This window comes from Calidris pugnax, unplaced genomic scaffold (assembly GCF_001431845.1).
Source record: "Calidris pugnax isolate Ruff unplaced genomic scaffold, ASM143184v1 scaffold24, whole genome shotgun sequence".
Lineage (NCBI taxonomy): Eukaryota > Metazoa > Chordata > Aves > Charadriiformes > Scolopacidae > Calidris > Calidris pugnax.
The window spans coordinates 25835150-25857593 of NW_015090922.1; the positions used below are offsets into that span (position 1 = coordinate 25835150).

Below are 22444 nucleotides of genomic sequence, written 5' to 3' on the forward strand. Positions count from 1 at the left end.
AACAAAGACAGCATGTGCAATTTTGAATGCATTTTCTAAGATAAAACAGCCCTTTAAATATTCATTCTAGCTCCGTTATGTGCTGAGTCATTTGTAACATCTGTTTTTATGTCTTCCTCTCTGTCAGCCACACAAAATGCTCATGGCCCACACACCTTATTTCTTGGTGTGCTGCTTCTTCCTGATTTCTAAAGTGGCTTTTGTCATCTCTTTTCTACTAGTCTTTGCACATTCACTTCCTGAAGTAGTTTTCTTCTGGGTTGAGTTTCCTTTCCCTTCATTTCTATGCATTCGAATTAGTGTGATATTTAGTAAGTCATTGACATTTCTAAAATTGCACTGTTTTTTTTATAATCCAAATTTAGAGTTTGGGAACGTGATAGAAAAGTTGATGTGCATTTGTGATTTTTTTTTTTTTTTTTGAGAAAAGATTAAAGGATTTTTATTAGATGTATTTGAACTCTCTGTGTTGACAAGAGTTTAGTAACAGTGGAGAAGATAAGTAAATACACAGTCTCTAAGTGACCTTGCTGTATTGGCACAAAACTGTGAATAAAGCCCTCTCTCAACACAGTCCTTAGAGAGGATTTGTCATACTAACAAGCAAACAAAGACAGCATGTGCAATTTTGAATGCATTTTCTAAGATAAAACAGCCCTTTAAATATTCATTCTAGCTCCGTTATGTGCTGAGTCATTTGTAACATCTGTTTTTATGTCTTCCTCTCTGTCAGCCACACAAAATGCTCATGGCCCACACACCTTATTTCTTGGTGTGCTGCTTCTTCCTGATTTCTAAAGTGGCTTTTGTCATCTCTTTTCTACTAGTCTTTGCACATTCACTTCCTGAAGTAGTTTTCTTCTGGGTTGAGTTTCCTTTCCCTTCATTTCTATGCATTCGAATTAGTGTGATATTTAGTAAGTCATTGACATTTCTAAAATTGCACTGTTTTTTTTATAATCCAAATTTAGAGTTTGGGAACGTGATAGAAAAGTTGATGTGCATTTGTGATTTTTTTTTTTTTTTTTGGAGAAAAGATTAAAGTGAATTTGATCTGGGGCTGCAAAAGGTATGTCACAGCGATATTAGAAATGCATCTAAAAATATCACAAAAGCTTCCTAAAAATGTCATGTACTTTCCATATGATCTTAAAATCCTCATTGCATTTGGCACTAGTACAGATACAATAACAATGTCACCTATTTTTATTGGCTTACATGGTCAGTAACTAATGGAAAGAGATAATATTATCAGAGCCTTTCCAAAGCTTATCATGGGAAGTATGAATGTTGAGAGTAATTATTTTCAAAGTCTTATTTAAAGATTTGAATAATAATTGCAGGAGTCATTTTAAAATCTGGAAAATTACCAATGAACCACATTAGTTTCTCTCTTTTGGTGAGTGGATGCTCCATACAAATATTCTTCTTGGGGAGAAAAAGTCTATAGAAGGGGAAAAAATGCAGTAGTCACATGCACCACACAGCTCTATCCCTGTTTTTCTGAATCCGTTCTGTATAATCCTGTATCTTTAAGTACTGATTTTCTTTTTATTAAGAAAGTGCTCCAGGGCAGTATTAAATCATTGTATTTTTTAAATGTATTTTGTGACATAAGAGGGATTAAGTGGAAGCTTCTGTCAGTATCTTTTTCAGTGCTACTTCACAAAAGCTTTCCCTAGAAAAGTTTCACTGTGAAAAACTGTGTCACTTACGCACCTGGATAAATAACTTTTCAACTGTCACATTTTTTGGGGAAAAAAATATGTATCTGAGTAGCACAATCCAAGTTATAAATTGCTACAGCTACAAAACATGACTTTAGCTTGGTGAAATTTGTTTGGTTTTGTCTTAAAGAATTTCTATATTTATACATATTTATTTTAATTCACAACAGCAATTTAGGAGACATTATTAACGAAGGAACAAGGTGAGTATGCGGCCCCTTGACATCAAGACCTCTATCAACAAAAATCCCCCAAATACATTCACTTCAGCACAGAGGGCAGTTCTTACCACACTGACTGTCTTTGCTGCTTCACACAAATCTTCACAACTTATTTAAACACAAAGAAGCAGTAAGTCAGTGAGACTCCAATAGGAATAGTCATATGGCATGCCGGGGGGAAGGAGACTGTGGAACAGAGCATGGAACGCTGCTGAGGCCAGGAGGAGATGTTCCTGAGGATGAACTTTAGGTGCTGCAGGCAGGTCTCCCTCCCCTCTCCCTGTGTTTGATGGAGATACAGCAGTTCCTATGGAGTGAGACTTAGAGCTTTATTGCTGATCCGAGCTCTCAGGCTGATACAGGTCTGCAGTCAGTCAGATGGAGGAGTAGTACTGAAGGTCCTCAGCAGCTGGAGGAATTGTTCCTTAGGTGATGTTTCACAGTCCTTTTCCTTGAAGAGGTATCATGATATTTTGGAGACCTTTTGGAGCCTACTGGTGCTGAAGAGGTTTTTAGTTTTCTGCAGAGATGGTGTCAGAACAGGCAGTCCCACCACCAGCGTGTGCACGAAGGAGATGTACTGCTTGTAGGGTTGTTGGGAGCTGACTCGCTTTGTAAGAGATTAGGGTTCCTAACACACTGTTAGGAACCCTGTTAGCTCCTAACACTTGAATGCTGGACTAGCAAAATCCTAGGTTACTTAGATTACTCTGGTAGGCACTGAGAAATCACCTTGGACTTAAATCTCAGGACTTTCTATTAATTCTGACTGCGAAGCATCTTGTGTACAACATTGCTAGAGGCTTCGTGATGAGTTTGAGATGTAATGGCCAGATAGGCATTGTAGTCTTCTCCTCTTCATGCTTATTTCTGTGAAGTGTTTCAGGTATGTCCAACATGAGCAAACTAGCCAAGAATCTGGTCCATGGTTTGCCCTCAGGGGTAACTGTGCAGGTAGTAGGAGACTTTCTCGGGTCTAAGCCTAGCACAGAACTAGTAATGCAAAGGTAATGCTACACTGAGCTGTGCACTACAGAATTGAGATTTGAGTTTACATTGTGTATGTAAACTATCAATTTGCAGTCATTTACACATGATTTTGTCTAATCTATTAATCAGTAAATGTCACCAAGATTTTAAATGCTCTTATATAATGTATGTAAATAATTATTCAGTGTACCTGTTCATGTAAATGTCAGTAGCAACCCAACATTAACACTAGATTACACAATAAATGCATTCATTAAGAAGACAGAACATTGCTATGCAAATCACTTGCTCTTTTAAACTGTCATTAGGAGGCATCCTGCACAAAATGCAATTTGAAGAATGACATGACATTACCATTCATTTATTCAAATATGAGTGATATGTTTAGGTGTGCATTTGTAAAAAATTACTTAACAATCCTATTCAGCCACTAGACCTACCAATAAAGAAACGTTTAGTATATGTTCAAATTTGGAAAAATATAAAAATCTCTTAATAAAGCATCTCTCATCAGATACTTCCAACACTACCAAGCCTGAATGCTCAGGTCCCCTCTGCTCCTTCTGGGTGTTATCACTCAGCGTGGACAGAGGGTCACTCCAAGGAACGGCTCTGGCTGGAGGAACCATTGCTCACACTGAAGCCTGGGGAAGCAGCTGGTACCACTTGCTCCATCCCTTCTGGCCACCACATTGCCCTTCCCAGCATCTGAGGGGACAGAGGTGGAGGGCGCGGGACATAGTGCCCCAGTGCTGCCAGTGATGCTGCATTGGGAGTGGGAGTCCAATCAGCCAGTGCAGCTCTACGTCTGCCAGAGCTGAGCAGAAGCAGGGGAGAAATGTTTGACCTAAGAGCTAAGGCTTACAGCCACTATCATCTAAAATATCAAATTCAGAAGGGCTGGCATTGAAAATATTTCATTCAGGTGAGCTACGACATTCAGGTCATTACCAGCTCACAGGCAGGCATGCTTCTTTATTCCTTAAATAAATCTACAGTTAACATTGGGAAAGGTCTATAAACTGCAGACAGAGGAAGGGTTTTGGCGTGCAAAATACACACAGATATATTCACCAGCTCATTAGTCTTCATCCCTGTTTGGAGTCTTGCATCAAACGCTTTTAGTTTCAGCTGTTGGAGCACCGTGAGGAGCGCAGGAGGAGGGAGTGTTTGCTTTGGCTCTGTTGCCCTCCCCCTGGGATTTGTGGTGCTACTTAATCCCTTCCTTTCTGCACGTTCGAGGGGCCGACGGTTCCCACACACCTACCAGTCTTCTTCTAAAATAGCTCGCAGTGGTGACAGCAGCCTTTCGGGTTCTTAGCTCAGAGGGTTAGAAATGTTGCCAGAAATAGTAGTTGTGTCTCTTCCTCGTGAATACCATTTCTTTGGCATGTTAATTTACCTTAACTAGTTTTTGAAATATTTTGAATGAGCCTATAACTACAGCAGATTACTAATTGAAGTAGGTTAAAACCGGGCCAAGAAAGCAGCAACAACCTTGAGTCAGGCCTGAGATCAAAGCTGTTGGCTTTACAGCTTCCTTATAATCTCATTAGCGTCTTCGGGAGAGAGCAGAACAATGGGCAGAATAACAGCAGCTGTATCTTATGTGGATTAAGGGCTGCGTGTCAGAGAAGTAATGGCGTGAGATAGTGTCACGTTGGAGGCAGAATGTACCCCAAAGCCCCATTACGATTGGCAGGAGAATAAAAGATGTCCACGGTTTTGTGAATACAGCAATCTCCTCCAGACCTCTCCGGTGGAAAATACGTTACATAAAATAATTGACTCTCACAACTACTGCCAACCGCTGCTTTGCTCCTTGCAGCAGTCATTTTTGTTCTTAAAAAACGCTGGTTAGAGAACTTATTATGCGGAGAGCTGAGCAATGGGTGAGTCTTCCCTAACCAGGCACGGGGAGAGCTGGCCGTGCTTCCCTCCGCTCCCTCTGCGGATGCTCCGCTGCGCTTTGCAGAGCTGTCCTAGGCCTGGCCGTGCTTCCAGCAGATACTGCTGTTGGCAGCAGCCTGTTTAGCATGTGCTGATGCCTATAAGGCACTTTGATGTGAATGCAAACTCTTTGTCTGCTCTGGTGTTCAGCTTTGGCTCTGGGAGCCTCTAATGATGTAAAAACCAGTTCTCTCTCCTGCCCACTCCTCCCTTCATCCCAGCCAGCTTTTCAGAGCAAATACAGGGGGTGTTACGTGGGGGAAAACTATGCTACAGATCATCATTAGCTGCAGGGTTCAGGGTAGGTTTTACAGTTTCATCCTGGGAAGAATATTTAGATACAGAAGTGTCTTTTCCAGGCAAGGGTTCAGCTGTTTATGCTGGATATTGTCAAGTGGGTGGGCAAGTGACAAGACCCTTACTGATTTTGAGCCATTTCAAAGGAGGCGATAGTCATGTATTTCACCACACTGGCTGCACCCACCATTTCCCCCTCCTCCTCCCCCCAACTGGTTTATTCTGGTGCTTTCCTAGCTATTAAGCAGGACTTGGATATATTATCATTTTCTAAACTGTGGAGATGGTTGATTGAAAGTCAGTGGGGATCAGGACCCTCTCCTTGAAGACCCATAACTCCCATTGAAGTCAGTGCTTGAATGTTTCGAGGATCTGAGTGTTAGCGCCAGTCTCACACAGGCGTGTTTTAATACCTAACTTAGTACTAATAAATGCAAAGCAGTTAAGAATTCACAAGAGCTTCCCTGTACTCCTCGTGTTCCCAGCAGCGACAGCAGCCCTGCCTCCCCCCACTGGCCTTGGTCGTCCCACTGATTAGTTGATTTGTATTACACGGTGCTTTCGCGGAGAAAATCGGTATCCAGCTGTTCTTCTGGTAACAACATATATATCTTTCCATTTTAATTTCTAAAACATGCTACCCACCAAGGGCAAAATTAGAATGTGTCTGAGCTGAAGACAGGCCAAGCAGTCTCCCAGTCTCTCTTCTCTCTCTCTCTGAGGAAGGAAAAAATTTAAAAGACTTTTTTTCTTTTCCTAAAATAATTAAGAAAGCTCGATTATGTGGAAAGATTATGCGTTCTCTGGAGAAAGCCTGAGCAGTAATGAAAACTGCTAACATCTTAATGCAGCTTCTCCTCGGAGTCTTTACAATCTGCAAAAATCAACTGTTGTGAGTAAAATCTTGGCAGGTAGCTGAGACCATGTCCTGTGGGTTTGCAAGAGATGCCTGTTTTTAACAGATGGTTCTGTGTTCCTCAATTTTGAGATCTCTTCTTCAGAGCAGGGTTAGGACAGCAGTCCATCAGCATTATGCCAGTGGCTGTGGTGCTGTTGGGGGAAGCTTGTGATTCGGGGCTCAGGCTGGAGAGGAGGCTGGTTGTTTCCCTTCACAAAGCTCTCGTGCTACCATTTCCTAACTACTCGATTTTGTACCTTTTACCTCGTGCTTAAATCTCAGGTCCAGGCAAACCATGGTCCAAGGTCAGGCAGAACCGGTTACACCGAGTTTTGTAGGTTAGAAAAAAGCAGCTCGGTGAATATTTGCTTTAGGGCTGATTGTTTAGTGTGAAATACCTGCCGTTCGGTTCATGCTCTCACCCGGTTCACTGAATGGTTCCTGAAACTTAGTGTTCTTCTTGGTACATCGGGTTTAACGATCACATCTGGGTTTGAGTTTCATGACAAAAGTCTCAGATTTGCTGCAGATACTTTATAGATTTATTTTATTTTATTTATTTTTACCTTGCAAGGAGAACTGCTAAGAGTAACAGGGCCAATCACTAAGCTTTCCAATGAGGGGGCAGCTTCTGTTACCTGCACGGGGTTGCAGAGCAGCTGCCACTTCTGACCTGGCATTTCTGTCACAGCCACAGAGAAGCAGCACCCTGAGGCACCCTGTGACCCAGCCACCCATCCTTAGGACATCTTCTGTTCCAGCAGCCACGCTTGTTTCGTGGCCGGTGCGGTAAAACCTTTTGGAAAACCTCGTCAAGACAGGAATGAGTTGTGGGAGTGACTGGCACCTTTCTCTTGCAGCTTGGACTCTTTTCTGTATGGGCTCCACGCGCTGTTCAAAGGAGACTTTCGGATAGCAGCAAAAGATGAGTGGGTCTTTGCAGACATGGATCTACTGCATAAGGTTGTCGCCCCGGCAATCCGAATGTCTCTGAAGCTACACCAGGTAGGGTCTTTTTTAAATTTTGATTTTTAACTTTTACTACTGCATCTGTTTTCTTAAACAAACACAGGAAACCTTAGAAATTGTCCAAAGGAGGGGGGGGGGGGGGCAGAGAGATTTCTGGTAATCTCTGTTTCTGAGTAGCAGTGAAAAAAGAGGGGCCTTTCTGCTTCCAGATGAAGCAGAGGTGAGATATTGAGAGAGCTTAACAAGCGATATAAGAATTTCAGTTATGGAGATGAGTTCATTTTGGTTCAGTTTGTTTTTAGTATCCTAATGCCCTGTTTGCTCCAGGGTAGCGATGGATAAGTAGCTCTTAGCTCGCAAATCGGTGTGTCTGAAAATGACTTCACTTAACATATATGAACAGAGGATGCTTTAAAGACTACTTAAGCATCACCAGATTAAATAGGGATCTAAGAATAGATGCCTAATGACATTTCTAGCCTAGAGAGAGAGAAAGAGAAGGGGGGGGGGGGGGGGGGGGGAAGAGGAGAGGGAAATGGAGAACTTGTTCTCTTGAGAAACTTCCTTAACCAAAATGGAAAAGCTTGGCATTTATTTTGCATTCACTTGATCTTTCTGTGCCCCCTTTGCTGCCCATTTGAAACATTAGAGAGCTTGACCCTGCTTTTTTCATCAAAATGAAACTAATAGTCATGTCATGTTTTACTTCCGTGGATACTATAAAGATGGTTTCTAAATTGAAAAGAAATACATTGATGGGACCAGTTTCACTGTTAATTTATAAATTTTTTTTGTGAATAGAAATACATGTATTTTAAAAGACACAGCTGAGACAGAGTGGTTTGAAGGGTTAGTGTCACGGCTGTTTGTTTGTTTATGTCAGGCTGTTTCTGACCCCATTCTGTTTTCAGTTGTAAAAATCTGGCACACCTCCATTGAAGTTGCTCCAATTTCTTCAGGTCAACCCCCTGTATAGCTTGGAGTTGATTTTGTTCTTGCTCTGGCACATTATGATTTAGTATCATAAGCTTTTATCATGCATGATATTTATAATTGCTCTGAATGTAACTGAAGTGGAACTGCTGTGAATTAGTATCTGAGAATTTGACACAATAATTTTATGAATGTTATCGCTGGCCGCGTTGCTGCGTGACAGCCGAAGGAGTAACACAATATTGTGATATCTGCTGATGGATTCCCAGTCTGTGCTTTTACTGGTGGGTTTTTGTGAATAAAAATAAAGCTTTCCACAAGAAACTGTGGAATGCCCCAGATGATTCTGATCTCCCTCCAGCTTACCCAAAAGCTCTGCCTTCCATGGTTTCCCACTTTATAAAAAGAAAGTGGATAAGCTGGCCTTCTCCAAGGGTCTTTCTCCAGTGGAGACATGAGATCAGAACAGGTTACAACAAACCAAAAATCGTACCTTTCTACATTACTGTTAAATGAATTGTTCTGCCTCCCCAAAGACACTGTATCACATGGCAAGTTGCTTGGGGGGTCAGCTGGTAACTGTCTGAAAAACAGGATTTTGTTTATTGTTAATTGTTTTTGTGTTTTCACAAACATACCTGACCTTTTCAATACTTTTCCCTGTACTGCCAGGACCAGTTCACCTGCCCGGATGAGTATGAGGACCCAGCAGTCCTGTATGAAGCCATCCAATCTTTTGAAGAGAAGGTTGTGATTTGCCACGAAGGGGACCCAGCCTGGCGCAGCGCTGTGCTCTCCAACAGAGAGGAGCTGCTAACGCTGAGACACGTGGTAGATGAAGGAGCAGATGAATATAAAGTTATCATGCTCCACAAAAGCTACCTGAGCTTCAAGGTTATCAAGGTACATAGACAATCTTTTTCTAATGTTGCAGTAATTTAGGGCTGTGACAGCTCGTAGTATTTCTGAGTAATCTGGCCAAAAGGAGAGGTTGGTTGTAGTTATTGGAGGAGGGACTGGAGGTTAAAAGAGCACCTCAGTTGACTTCCCTTTTGGACCGATATGTTTCTGTATCTGAAATAACATTCCAGTAGCTAAAAAGTTTGTAAAATCTGTTGATGCAAACATGAGGTGTTTGCACACACAGCTACCGCTGTTCTACCTAGATTGCATAGTTCTGCATCTTTAGTATCAAACGTTTTCACATGATCCACATGTTTTTAACCTTCCTGTAGGTCAACAAGGAATGCGTCCGAGGTCTTTGGGCTGGGCAGCAGCAGGAACTGATTTTCTTACGCAATCGTAACCCGGAGAGAGGAAGCATCCAGAACAATAAACAGGTCTTGCGGAACTTAATTAATTCTTCGTGTGATCAGCCACTGGGATATCCAATGTATGTTTCCCCTTTAACCACCTCGTACCTTGGGACGCACAGCCAACTGAGGAACATCTGGGGGGGACCTGTCAGTTTGGACAACATTAAAAAGTGGTTCAGATCCAAATGGTTAAGGTAGGTGTTAAATTTTGGCTATGCGGATAGCCCGCAGTCTCAGTTCCACTGTATTTTCTGTCAAAAAGAGAGTAGTTCCATACTGTTACCTATGAGTAAAAAATTAATTGCAAATAACTCAGAATATAACACAATAGCCCTACAGATATAGCAGAAAGCAAAATCGTTAACTCATTGATGGCTTTTAAGTAAAGCTTTCTACATGTTTAACAAGATTCATTACCAAATCACTTAGCACTACAGAGGTTTCCCTTATTCTAGGCAATTCTACTGTTTATGCCTTGTAAATAAGGGTATCTTTTCTGTAACTCAGTGACATGTCAGAACATGAGTAAATTTGTTGGTGGGTCCTAGTGGGTTATGCTCAAAGCTTTGGCAGTAGAGATGATCATCCCCAAGTCATTGTTCTTGACCAAAACACACCTGAAAATGTACTTACTACCTGTCCAAACTGCCTGACGGCCCCTAGGTATGTATGATCAGTACAATAGTGAGGGTATTCCCCTGGGTGGGCATGATCAGTTTCTATGGCATTCCACCTCTCATTCCTACATGCACTTCTCCTGCAGCAGTAACTCACTCTTGTCTCATTCCCTCCCCTTGCCCTGTCGGCACTCTGGCTGAGGAGAGGCAGAGGACCATGGAGAAACTACAGGAGGCAGCTTGAATGCTCAGGCATATGCTAAAATGCCAAGATTTAGCATTAAATCTAGCAGTTTAACATGCTAGTTTCCTAACTCATTCCCACTAACTTTCCTCCAACCCATTCCCTTTCTTTGCTGCCTCATGCCAAAGTTGATCTTAGAGACCACTGTAACATTAGATAAAGAGACCAAGGTCTTGCAGGGCTCCAAAGCCACTTAACACAGACAAGGAAAGAGTTGGTTCGTGTTGTATACAATTTTGTTCCAAGTAAACTTAGCACATCATCATCTTTGTCATCTCATAAAATGCCATGAGAGATCACAGTTATACATTTGAGGGCATCTAACAAGATTTTTGTGCATAATAAATGGCTGACCATGCCTGTGTTCCCACAAACAGGATGCGGAAGGACTGCCACGCAGCTCACCATGAGAGGGGGAACGTTGAAGAGGCGGATAGCGGAGGGGGGTCCTCGTCTAGCAACAACTCCACCGGCAATTCAAGCCAGTGCAGTAGCTCACAACCCACCAGAGATGGAACCCCTCAGTTACAAGCTTCATCTCAAGAGGTCCACCAGCGTGCAGGTATTTGCACAATTTACTTGTCTTCTGTTTACTTGTTTTCTGTAGTCTTCTCCTGAGGGGCTGTGTAGGCAGATGCTTTTGGGGCATGTTCATACCCAGTGGAAAACTAATTTTAGAAAGAGCGAGCCTTGTCTTTTCTACTGACCAAGCACATGTGGGAGATGGCTTCCTGATACCATTCCAGGTATTTACTGGGAGGGTATAAAGCAAATGTGATTCACCAAGGGTTCCGCTGTCAAACTCCTTTATGTGCAATTTTTAGATTAGGAGGTGCCACCACCAATGCCAGAATGAGAAATGCAGATGGGAGGGAGCCCACACCACAATGAACCTGTGCTTATTGTTGGCTGGAACAACACAAGTGAAACTCTGCAAAAATCTTAATTATCTTGGAAGGACCATGACGATTTATTTGAGGAATTGGTTTGGCTGTTCATCAGTGCATGTGGAGAACAAACAAATAGGAAATAACTTCTTTTGTCTATACAGCAGTTACCAGGAGAAAATTAAATGTTGCCAATCATTCTGTCAACTAACAGCTGAGCCCTTCTCTTGTTAAATTATGGATTCAAAAGCACTTCAGACATACTCACAAGGTAGAACTACTGGCCTTCACATTGGAAACATACGTGAAGTTTGGCAGTGGGTCACTGTGAGACCTATCACTGTGGGATCAGGACTTGTAATGTAAAGCCAATTAACTCAACCCTTCAACAAGCTGTGGTATTACTGTATAAATTAAAGCAGAGAACTAGAGGGGTATGAAACTTGTTTGTTTCCCGTTAGACCATTTTAACCTATCATTACAGATAATGGACAGGACTGGAAAAAATCTTGCCCTGAATATAAATCATGTTGTAAGAATAAAATAACTGCTGCTTTTCATTGAGCCCAGTGTTAGAAGAATCCCCACGTGCATACTCACAACTTGACACTGCAGTAACCAGAATGGTAAATTTAATTGTAAAATAATGGTCCTGAGCATGCCATTCAAGAATGAAAGTTAATTGTGAGCTGTTTAAAAGAATGTATTGGGTGCCCGGAAAACAACAATCAAGAGAGAAGGTCACACTTAGTTAAGAAAAGCAAGCTGGCTTTGAGGTACAATGAAGAAGTGCACAACAAATGCAAGGAAGTAGAAAATAGCAAATGCAAATGAGTATTCAGTCCTGAGAGACCACTGATAAGAGAGAGAATGAAACAAGGAGAAGTTTCTGGCTAGCATCATTAGGGACAAAAAGACAAAAGTGGATTTGTGGCTGTTCATTTTAAAAGACTATTAAAAGCAAAAGAAATCCAAACAGCCATCTCCATCCGTCACTATATAGAAAAACAGAGTTGCCAATAATGTAGAAATGAGAAAGAAATGTCTGGTTTGTGTTGGGAAAAATGCAGATGATCTATTTCTATGATCTGATCATGAAGTAGTTCCTTCCATCCTAACAGCTACAAAGAACATGAAAGAGGGGCTATCAAAGCTATATGCTTAATTGAGCAAATCCAAATGACTCTCATTCAAGAAGGTTTTTAAGGGAGCTGGTTACAAAGCAAGCTCTGTTTGATCTTCAGTAAGTACTGAGGCAATACCCAGAGGACTGGGAAAGAACTTATGCTGTGCCTGTTGATAAAAAAAGCAGAATGGAGAGGGTGACCTGGGTAATGCACGTCTGTCAACCTGACTTGGGTTCAGGACACTGTTGGCCAACTGCGCACAGTCCTACTGCCCTCATTTAAGAAGGGCAATTTTAATATGGAAGGAGTTCAAAGAAGAGCCAAAAAAGGATCAAAGATCAGGAAAATACATCCTGTAGTGAAAGATTAAGAGCTTTCAAACAGTCTGTATTGTAAAAGATGCTTTTATCATAGTCTGTAAGTACTTACCTGGGCAACAAAAGGTGACCAAAGACAGCTGATTCGAGGAGATGTGGATATAACAAAGCTAAACAAGTTCAGATTTGAAATCAAGTGCACATTTTTAACAGTGAGAGTAAATAAGTAGTGAAACAAGTGACTAAGGGTTAAGATGGATTCTCCATGACTGGAGATATTGGATGCATTTCTTAAAAATAATTATAGTAATTAGTAATACCACACAGGAATTAATTCCAGGAAGTTCTATGGCCCATGCTATTTAGCACAGCAGACTAGATGATCACAGCAATCCCTTCCAGACTCATAATCTATGAATCAAGTGCATTTAATGTTTTCATAATTCATATTTCATTTTGCAGCCTGGTGCCACAGAGTCTGCAAAATGCAATGAAAGCCCTATATAAAAGTGTGACCAAAATCGGGAGCATTGGAAACGTGTGGGGTTCTCCCCCAAAGTGTCCTTATTTCACGATGCAGTTTATAGAACAGCCTTTGTTTCCTACGCGTTTTCAGGGACAGAGTTATTTATGTGTAGACGCGGGTGGTCTCCTGTCCAATGCTCTAACCACTGCCTTTGGGATGAATACAGAATACTTTTGGACAGGGGTCAGCTTGGCAGTTTAAATCACAAACAGATGTTTGGCCAGATTAGCCCCTGCACAAACTAACACACCACGGCCCCTCTGCTCTCAATTCCAGTCCCTTCTTTTTTATTTAAAAGGGGTAACGTATTAAAATAACCCTCAGATGTAGAAACCAAAGCACTTAAACAAAACCCTGGAGTGAGAAGAAGCCGAATCCCTGCGGGGGCCAGACGTGTGGCAGCCAGGCCTGGCCCCCCTCAAAGCATGTGCCCTCCCTGTTGGTCACCTCTGAAGGGCCGAGGACACCGGTGACGTGGCACACAGGAGCCACCTGCATCTGGCCCGTTGCTCTCAAGTGGAGATCTTGGGGCTCTTACTGCAGAGGATGCTGCTGTGCAGGCCAGCTTGGGAAAATGATTATTTTTTATCGTTTGGAGTACAAAAGTAGAACTGGAGATGGATTGTAAGTGGGATGGGAAAGTGCCCGGTGCTTGCCAAGCTAACTAGGTTTTAGTCCAGCTAAAGAGCTCCAGTTGGTTGTGGCCCAGCTCTGTCACCTGACTCGCTCTGCGCCAAGTTACCTAAATTCTTTTTGCTCCTGAAAAAATGGGGCTAATGATACCAGCCTCTGGAAAGCAGGTCTGAGGATGTAAAACCAGTGTATTTCAACTATATAGTATCAATAGTTTGGATATGAAATTTTGCGTTACTGGATCTCCCATAAATTCAGAAAAATCATGTTTCTAGAAGGCAGTGTGGGATTTATATTCCTTTATGCCTGCAAAATGTCAGTATCTGGAGGAGTTTCAGTGCTTCCCTCACCTCCATTATTCGGGTATTGGGGAAAAAACAAAGAAAAAAAAATTACCAACAACCTGGAAATGGCTGCCAGCAAAACTTGTTTCCGCGTTGATGCCTCTCAACAGATTTTCTGGCATCAACTCTCCACCCTACAGCCATAGCTGGGAAACCAAAATGCCAGCTGGTGCTCATGTCTGGAGTTTCCTGGAAAGCAAAAAAGGCGAGCAGGCGCGTTTGTGCCTGGGTCTGTGCTGTGGGAGCCTGGGCTGGAGCCTCTGCAGGGAACGGCAGACTCCCTGGGGGCCTGTGGCACTGGCCAGCCCACTGGGGGCCATCTGCAGAGTGCCTGCCTGCCACCAGGTACCCGGTGGGTCCCCAGGCCAGTAAGTTGATTTATTTTTCATTCTATGCCTATTTAAATATGCAAGCATAAAAAATACAGAAATTATTTGTTTGAATGACATAAGGTGTTGATACAAACGTTAAAATGGGGGTGTATGTGTACAGGGAGATAGAATTTGTCTAGACGTGTCAGAATAGCTTCTCTCATCTACTCTGTATCCAACAATGGCTGCACCCAGACGCTTCACAGAATCGGGCAAGAGCCTTACGTGGGTCTCATTCAGACCTCAATAGACTACCCTAACTAGAGGTGTTCACATCTTTTTAAGGCTGTGATATACTGTCAATATTACTCTTGGAACTCAGATATAATTTAATATTAGTCTTAAAAACTGTCTTGTGGCTTGAACGCTGTAGTCTTCCACATGGTTGAATTCTGAGTTTCTCTTTCCCCATATGCAGGAATAATTCCTTTTTAACGTGCCATTGTTTTAACTCACAGGGTTTTTTTGTTGTTTTATTTTTGCACTGACTTATACCAAGCCATTTAAGGTGGATATTTAACATCCCCTACTTTAGTGTGGTTGTCAAAGTGGAGTGGAGGTACAGCAACACACTGCTCAGGCATTCACTGGGGTGGTTAAAATGTAATTGGCAGAATAGGTGTGAGCCTGTGATGTACCTTCCTTGGGTGTCTTTTTATTTTCCTCTCTTCTGTCTCAGTGCAGAACCACTGGAGCTATTCTGCCTTAAAGCCAGAACCCTCAGCAGAAAGCACAGAACAGTTCATGGGTTTAGCAATTTGTTATTTCTGTTATTCTTGGGATTCTTATGCTGATAAACCCAGTAGTAATATGCCAACAGTAATATGTACACATGGGACACTGTCAATAGCATGGAGTTCATTCTGGCTCAGTGCAGAACCACTGGAGCTATTCTGACTTAAAGCCAGAACCCTCAGCAGAAAGCACAGAACAGTTCATGGGTTTAGCAATTTGTTATTTCTGTTATTCTTGGGATTCTTATGCTGATAAACCCAGTAGTAATATGCCAACAGTAATATGTACACATGGGACACTGTCAATAGCATGGAGTTCATCAGGATGACACTTTAATATACTAATCTTTCTTTTAAAGGCAGGAGAAAACCCAGGAGTCAGTCCATCCAGGCGCACACTGCTTTAAACCAAAGGCCCCCTGCTTCAAGTCACTCTGGAGCCATTGCAGAAAGCCGCCAGCCTTTCATCCAAACATCTACATCTGCCCACGAAATTGCCCAAAGGCTCTCTAGCAGTCAGCTGTCATTCCACAACTCGGCAACATCTGTGTTTTCCCAGTCCCCTGCTGCTCCTGGTGCTGGGCAGCTGACTGTGCAGGACCGAGCTGCGGCGATGCTCAGGTCCAGCCTGGCTTCTTCCACCAGCTCAACTCTCAGCCTCCTCTTCGGCAAGAGAAGTTTTTCAAGTGCTTTGGTGATTTCTGGGCTCTCGGCTGCAGACGGAGGTAACACCAGTGACACCCAGTCATCCAGCAGCATGAACATTGCCATGGGTCCATCCGCCAGAGCAGCCAGTCAAGCCGCTCGGGTAAGGCTGCAGCCGCAACGGCACCATTAAGTGTCAGCTACTTCTGTTGCTCTCCTGGGGGGTTCTTCCACTGTCCCCACCACTGTTTGGTTTCTGCATCTCACTGGTCAGAAAGTAGTCTTCCAAAACAGTATCAGGATTTTGGTATTTGTTTTGGATTTTGCTGCATCACAAGAAAATTAGACTGTTTAATATTGGTGTGTGTATGGGAGTGATGTATTTCTAAGTAACTGGTTGTTAGCTGTTAAGCACGCACCTGGAATTGCAAACTGAGGCAAAGGCTCTTCCTTTCACTCAGATCAAGGGCTTAGATCTCTGTTTTCTGTGGCCCAGGTGACAAGTACCTTCATAAGCAGACTAAATAGCTCCCTCCTCGCCTGCTTACAAAGGACTTAATTATTTGTACAAAGAGGAACAGTTTCCACTGAACCTTGTTCTGTCCCTCTCTCTGACCAGAAATCCAATCCAGGACCTGAAAACCTTGTTGCTGGGAGGGTTAGTTAAAGGAAAGCTGTAGGAAGTAATTCCCAAAGGAAAGCTGCGTGCCCTGTGATTCAGGGTTTTCTAACAGCAAAGCAGTACGCTGAGAGAACTTCCAGCCCTCTTCCCAGTAGGGTTCCAGTTCTATTCCCATCTGCCCTGGAAAATTCAATGCACATTGTAGTGTTACTGTTTTATTGTCTACTTAAGTATATTTATTTAACTTTGGTTACCATCAGTTGCTTTCCTGAATTTTGAAACTTTCACCTCAGTTCCACAGAGCAGTAATGTGAGAAGATGGATTAGAGATAAAGGGCGACTGCAACTAGAAGTTGAGTGACAAAATAATTGCGACTGACTTTCACATTTGGCCTATAAACATGGAAACCAAATTGGCAATGAGAAAATTGTGGATATGAAAGTCCAAAACACTTTCCTGCTACTACCATTCTGAACTGGGTAGAACTTCCCTAATTTTCAAAGAATTCTCCAAATCCCAAGTCAAAAAAGCTCCTTAGCCTGTGCGTATTTTGCTCTCAACCTAAAAATACCATGTATGGTACGGTTCCCTGGAGTTTTGCCATGAACTTCAATAGAAGTTGACCGAATGTTACTCATCTGGGTTTAATCCTGCTTTATTACTCTAATGAGCATTAATATTTCTATGTGCACAGCTGAACATATCAGATAAGGAGGCATAATTCCAACTCCCAAGAGTTTACAGCCTAGTTTGCAAGAACTCAGCCACTCTGCAATGCTGGGTACTCATGGTAGGATTCACCTTCTCTAACTGTAAGCCATCGGAAATTTGGGCATGAATTCTCAGCAGAGAGCTGAAGTGGCCTTTGTACTCAGTGGAGAGGACAATCCACTCCATCCTCACAGCTGTCAGGAGGAAATCTTCCCCTGGGACACTGGTCTCTCTCTGCCAACCCTTGCCAGCCTAGATGATACACTAGGACTACATGGTTAAATTTAGATTGAGCGAGTCCTGGCCAACGTCACTGCTCAGAGTGCAGGTGCCTATCTGAAAGTGGTAGGGAGGAAGTATTTTATTTAAATGTTAACATAGCCCAGTTCTGGAAAGCTTTCATACTAATGGACTCCTTACAATGGGGTGACTCTGTGTATAACACTTTCAGACTGATAATTGCATTCCAGTTTTGATGAAAAGGTTTCTTTGTAAGTTGGATTTAAAATTTGGTGCATAAAGCAAGCCCCAGAGCAACCCCAGTTAACTTCTAAGAAGTCAGCCCTGCTTGGAGCAGCGGTTTGGGCTGGATAACCTCCAGAAGTCCTTTTCAATCCAAATGGCTTTACAGCTCTCTATACATGTACATCTGTGGTACTAAACCTCTAGCTCCTGATCTGCTTTTCTTTCCAAATTTATGCGTTAGACAAAGTGTGACAAGTACCTCTTCAGAAGTCCCTTGTGAATAATGCATGTTAAGAATCCCATGCAGTTTCACAGAATGACATTCCTAAATCCATTTTTAACTTCTTTCACCTGTCACTTCAAAAAATAGCTGAAGTTGTAGTTAGACATTTCCTAAACCACTTGACTTTTTCTTTCTTTCTTTCCAGCAACTGACTGAGACCTGTGAAGCAACCGATGGTGCAGAACCTCGACGGCCGCGTGAGGCAGGTCATGCCCATGCCGTGTTCATGAGTCGGAACCTGGAGTGCAGGAGGGCCAGCCAAGAAGATATGGCCCTGGAAGACACGGCTTCTCAGCAAAGCCTGTCTGAGGAGCAGTGAGGAGCGTTCCCAGCGTAAGGGCCACGCGCTTCGTAGAGTTACATAAAGGCAGAGTTAGGGCAGGGAGCTGCACAAGGGTTTAGGTTCTTTCAAATGTAACAAGCAACCTCCAAATGTTTATTTTTCTAACTTCTACACAAGAACACTAATGGGGCAGATGTTCTTCAGTGCAAGGCCTTGGCATGGGTAGGGTTGGAAGATGTCCTAAAAAACATGCAGTGCCACTTCATCTCAGGTTCTTGTAAATCCTAGAACAATGAACACAACCTGTTTAATGTTCCTTCCCCTGGAACAGCTGGAATCACAGATGAATACAGTGGGAATATTAATACAACTCAACTCAGTGAAAAGCACACAAGACATCTCTTTCCTGCCACAACTAAACAGCTGATGATTGCATGCAAACTAATTGGCATTTGATATGTCATATATAGCAAAAGGCAACTTTGAACAGAAGCAATGAATACGTAAAAAGGACAGTACAACATGTACTGGAACATTAGAGCTAAATCTGGTAATTTTTTTTTTTCCAACAGCAAATCTCTTCTTTATTTTACCATGTTATGCAGGTGGCAATTCTCAATAGCAGCGCAGCATCACAGATTGATACACTGCATGCAGCCACACTGAACTACTGTGCGAATGAGCCATGCTACAAACATTAACAAAAGGCAAAGGTGAGAAAAGGAAGTATCCAGTGCATGGAAAGCCTTCAAAGCATATGGTGCACCTTATTTGCAAAGAAAGCAGCTTTGCGTAAACAGCTGCTCTTAGGCGTTATCTTATGCTCCTGTTTGGTTTTGGTTTACAGCAGGATTTCTCAAATTCCAGGCAACAGCCCCCTTGGGAGTTGTAAAAGGCCCAGGGGAATCCTCCTCAAGGATAGGAGAGCGCAAAGCAGGCTGTAATTCTTGTCTGGAAATGTTTGTCTTAGGAAGGGAACAGCTAAATGCCTTTAATTGCTGGACACAGCTCAGTGTCCATAAACACTTGTAGCCAGTAATTACAGGGCATTCTGATTTCACTCCCCCAGACAAATTGAGCTGCTGCCAACTTCATAGTGGCATAAAGACAGATGATGCAAAAAGGGAGGCCATGCTTTTACAAAGTTTGAGACACACTGATTTACAGGAATGCATGACTACTTTGGAAGCCAAAAGGCTACAACAAATCCTCTACTATAGAGTCTAAACACACATGCGCGTGCTCTCCTCATTCTTTTTTTTTTTTTTTTTTTTAAAAAAATTGCAGCTATCAGTGTCTTGCTGTTCCTCTTTACTGTAACTACCATAGATTGTTTCTAATTCTCCACAAGATGATGTGCAGCCAGGCTGTCTTGTCCCAATTAACAAGAAAGATTTAGCAAGAGATGCTGTAGCTAAGTCTCATTACCGTTAGGCGATACACAGTTGCGTTCTGAGCTTCCTGCTGTGCCACACTTAAGATTATAAGTAGTACGACTAAATAACACCTCGTGGAAATAAAATGATCCAAGTATGTTTTGTGTGGCAGCAGTTTTTGGGTTTTCTTTTTTATTTGGAGTTGGTTTCACTTGCTTTCTGCCTTATGAAATTGAGAAATCTGTTGTTTTTCTTTCACTTCAGATCTTGATGAATTGGTTGTTTATAAAGCTCAGCACCACCTAGGCCAAATTCTGCTCATGGTCGCCAGGGCAAAACCAGAGTATTCATGTACAGCCCCCTGAGACCATATGGGCATCAGTGCAGTTTAGGCCCTGCTAATGTCTCCTCTGGCATCCAGGTGGGATGTGGAAGAGGAAATTGAATTCAGCTGCTCCCTTCTGACCATTCCTGGCAGACAGTACCTCTCTTCCCACCACCCTGCTCATCAAGTGCTTCATTACAAATGAAGGATGGAGGCCATACAGGTACGTAGAGAGCCCTTACTAACAGCCACCAGCCCCATTTCTGCCCTGGGGGCTTCTGCATGGCAGTCTAAGATAAACCACCACTGCAGCACTTCCTAAACCCTGCCTTGCGTGGGGGCAGGGCAAACAAGCTGCTGCAGACAGCACTAAAAACTTTCCCGTATTCAGCAAGACTCACTTAGGCCTCTGGTTTTCACATCTTTAACTTAAATTTGAATTAATTTCCATCAAAAATAAATAACTCCAGCAGTCCTGATCAACCTAAAGTACTGTATGTATCCAACTGAGGCACACTAAACCGGACTGGGAAACAGCTGCACAAATCCTTCCAGGGGCAGGTGCTGTACCTGCTGTACCACCTTCCCACACCACTACGTCTTCTCTAAGACTCTACCACCTCCACAGCCCCTGAGCTAATGCAGCTCCTCACCTGGTTCAGGCCACCGGCCCCTGGAAGCACAACTCCTTGTGGACAGCAGTGTGACACGGAGCCCAGCCTTTTGCTGCACAGGGTAGCTGCTGGCAAAGGCACGTCCTGTCTCCCTTGTGGAGGCACAGCACACAAGCAGGGCAGAGCAGGAGCCTTACACAGTTTTCATTTTGCCTTAAAGTTGTTACTGTAGCATAGTGGGTTGAAAAAAATGAGGAATGACCATTAATGTTTACAAAGACAAAAAAATAAATCGAAGATGACAGCACAAACCCTCCCATATTACATTTCTTCATATTTTTGCAGAGTCTGTTGTTAATTAATAAGACTACTGCTATATGCAGTTTTTCAAATATGGGCCAATCCTACAGAATAACCAGACACGAGGGTTAGAAATGAAACCTGGAACTAGATATGGGGTTGTATTGATTAAGCACATCTTAGACATCCCCCCATGTTTGCATGTGGTAGAGATAGACCTGATTACTCTGGACATGACAGAAGATGCATTTAAAGCTCTGATGCACACAAAGCCCACAAATAGGTACCTCACCTTTACACAAGGCCCAATTTCACCAGTGAGCTGCTCACAACAGCCTTTCACAGCACCAAAAGGCACCCAAGTCCATAGGAATGCTGCTCTCAGCACCAGTGCCTGCGGACACATAACAGCTCTACCCATACTCTTATTCCTGAAAGACCTAAGCAGCTCAATACAGAACCTTACACATGAGGTGCTACAGAGATGCAAGATGGAGGTACCTGTGACAGGGACCCCACTAGTTGGGCAGTTTTGGGCTCTGAATGAAAAGCAGACCCAATTCTCACTGTTGTGGCAGTTGGCTGTGGCCCTGGTGACAGGTTTCCCAGTGCATAATGCCACTGTTACAACCAGGCCCTGAAGTTGCTCAGAATGCAAAGTTTGCCTACATTACATGTCTGATCTCTTACCACAGCTGTGATGCAGGAAGGATGGCCACCACCAACACGTAACACTTTCATACGCAGTTCCATTTTGTGTCAGTTTTGAAGATTCAGATGCTGTGCTTGAGCTCTTCTTGAGCTGCAGAGGCCACAGCAGGAGCTGAAGCCTTCCTGATGCTCGTTCAGCCAGCCCAGAACCTTCTCGCTTCTACATCCTGAGAGCAGTGACACCCCTGTCTCACTAGCAGGCTGGACGCATCCTTTGAGGAAATCAAGCACTCAATCCACAAGAGCATTTGGTACATGACATTCTTTCATAGAAACATCAGAAGGGATGAAAAGATGGAGGCCCTATCTGCTCCCCCAGCTTAACCTCAAAAAACATCACCATTGCTGAAAAGAAACATCAGGAGTGATTTTATCCACATCGGCTCCATGGATGCTCTCATAACCAGAGAAGAACACATACAGTACAGCAGGCTACAGGAAGGAGGATAATGAGTATATGGTAAAATAAGCCCAAACAGTACTTCAGCCCTCACATTAAATGTGGAATACTTACACCCTCTCCAATTTTGTTTTCCTAAACTTTGTTTTCACTAATAGACTGTTGTTTACATCACGCAGTAAAAGCCAGGTGCTACACTCCTAAAGGTGAAGCGTGGTCTTAAAATCTGATAAAAAGATTTTTAGTAACATTTTACCACAGCCAGTCCCAGGCTGGTGCCCTGCTCCCATTCCCCAGGCGGGCTGGCAAACCCTCAGCCTGCCTTCAGCCCCCCTGCTTCCCACCACAGCGAGCGAGTAGGAAACAGGGATGGACGCCATGTACAAAGGTTGTTTCTGTTCATCCCAAAATACAAATGCTGGAGGGCCTGCTGCTCCCTCCACTGGAAGTGTCACACTAACTTCTATTGCAAGGAACCAGAGTTCTCATCAAATGTTTCACCTCATTCCCAGAGACAGAAAATCCTGGCATTCATTGCATTGAAAAAAGAACTTACCAGCCTCAGTCTTTGGCCCTCTCAACAATATGGCCAGGTATTCTTAATATC

The 22444-nt window shown here is 43.0% G+C and overlaps 1 protein-coding gene across 2 annotated transcripts in view; it reads left to right on the top strand.

The window, feature by feature from the left end:
- PCNXL2 (pecanex-like 2 (Drosophila)) overlaps positions 1-19873 on the top strand; it is a 156814-nt gene extending 136941 nt beyond the window's left edge. Inside the window, exons 29-35 of one of the 2 annotated variants that reach the window (XM_014950946.1) lie at positions 6944-7088; positions 8658-8888; positions 9221-9495; positions 10540-10724; positions 15461-15909; positions 17974-18161; positions 18717-19873. In XM_014950946.1, the coding sequence (XP_014806432.1) occupies positions 6944-7088; positions 8658-8888; positions 9221-9495; positions 10540-10724; positions 15461-15909; positions 17974-18147 (1459 nt within the window). In that variant the 3' untranslated portion in view covers positions 18148-18161; positions 18717-19873. Of the gene's footprint in view, positions 1-6943; positions 7089-8657; positions 8889-9220; positions 9496-10539; positions 10725-15460; positions 15910-17973; positions 18650-18716 lie in introns of those variants that run through there. The other variant, XM_014950945.1, reaches the window with a different exon arrangement.
- The last annotated feature ends 2571 nt before the right edge of the window (positions 19874-22444 follow it).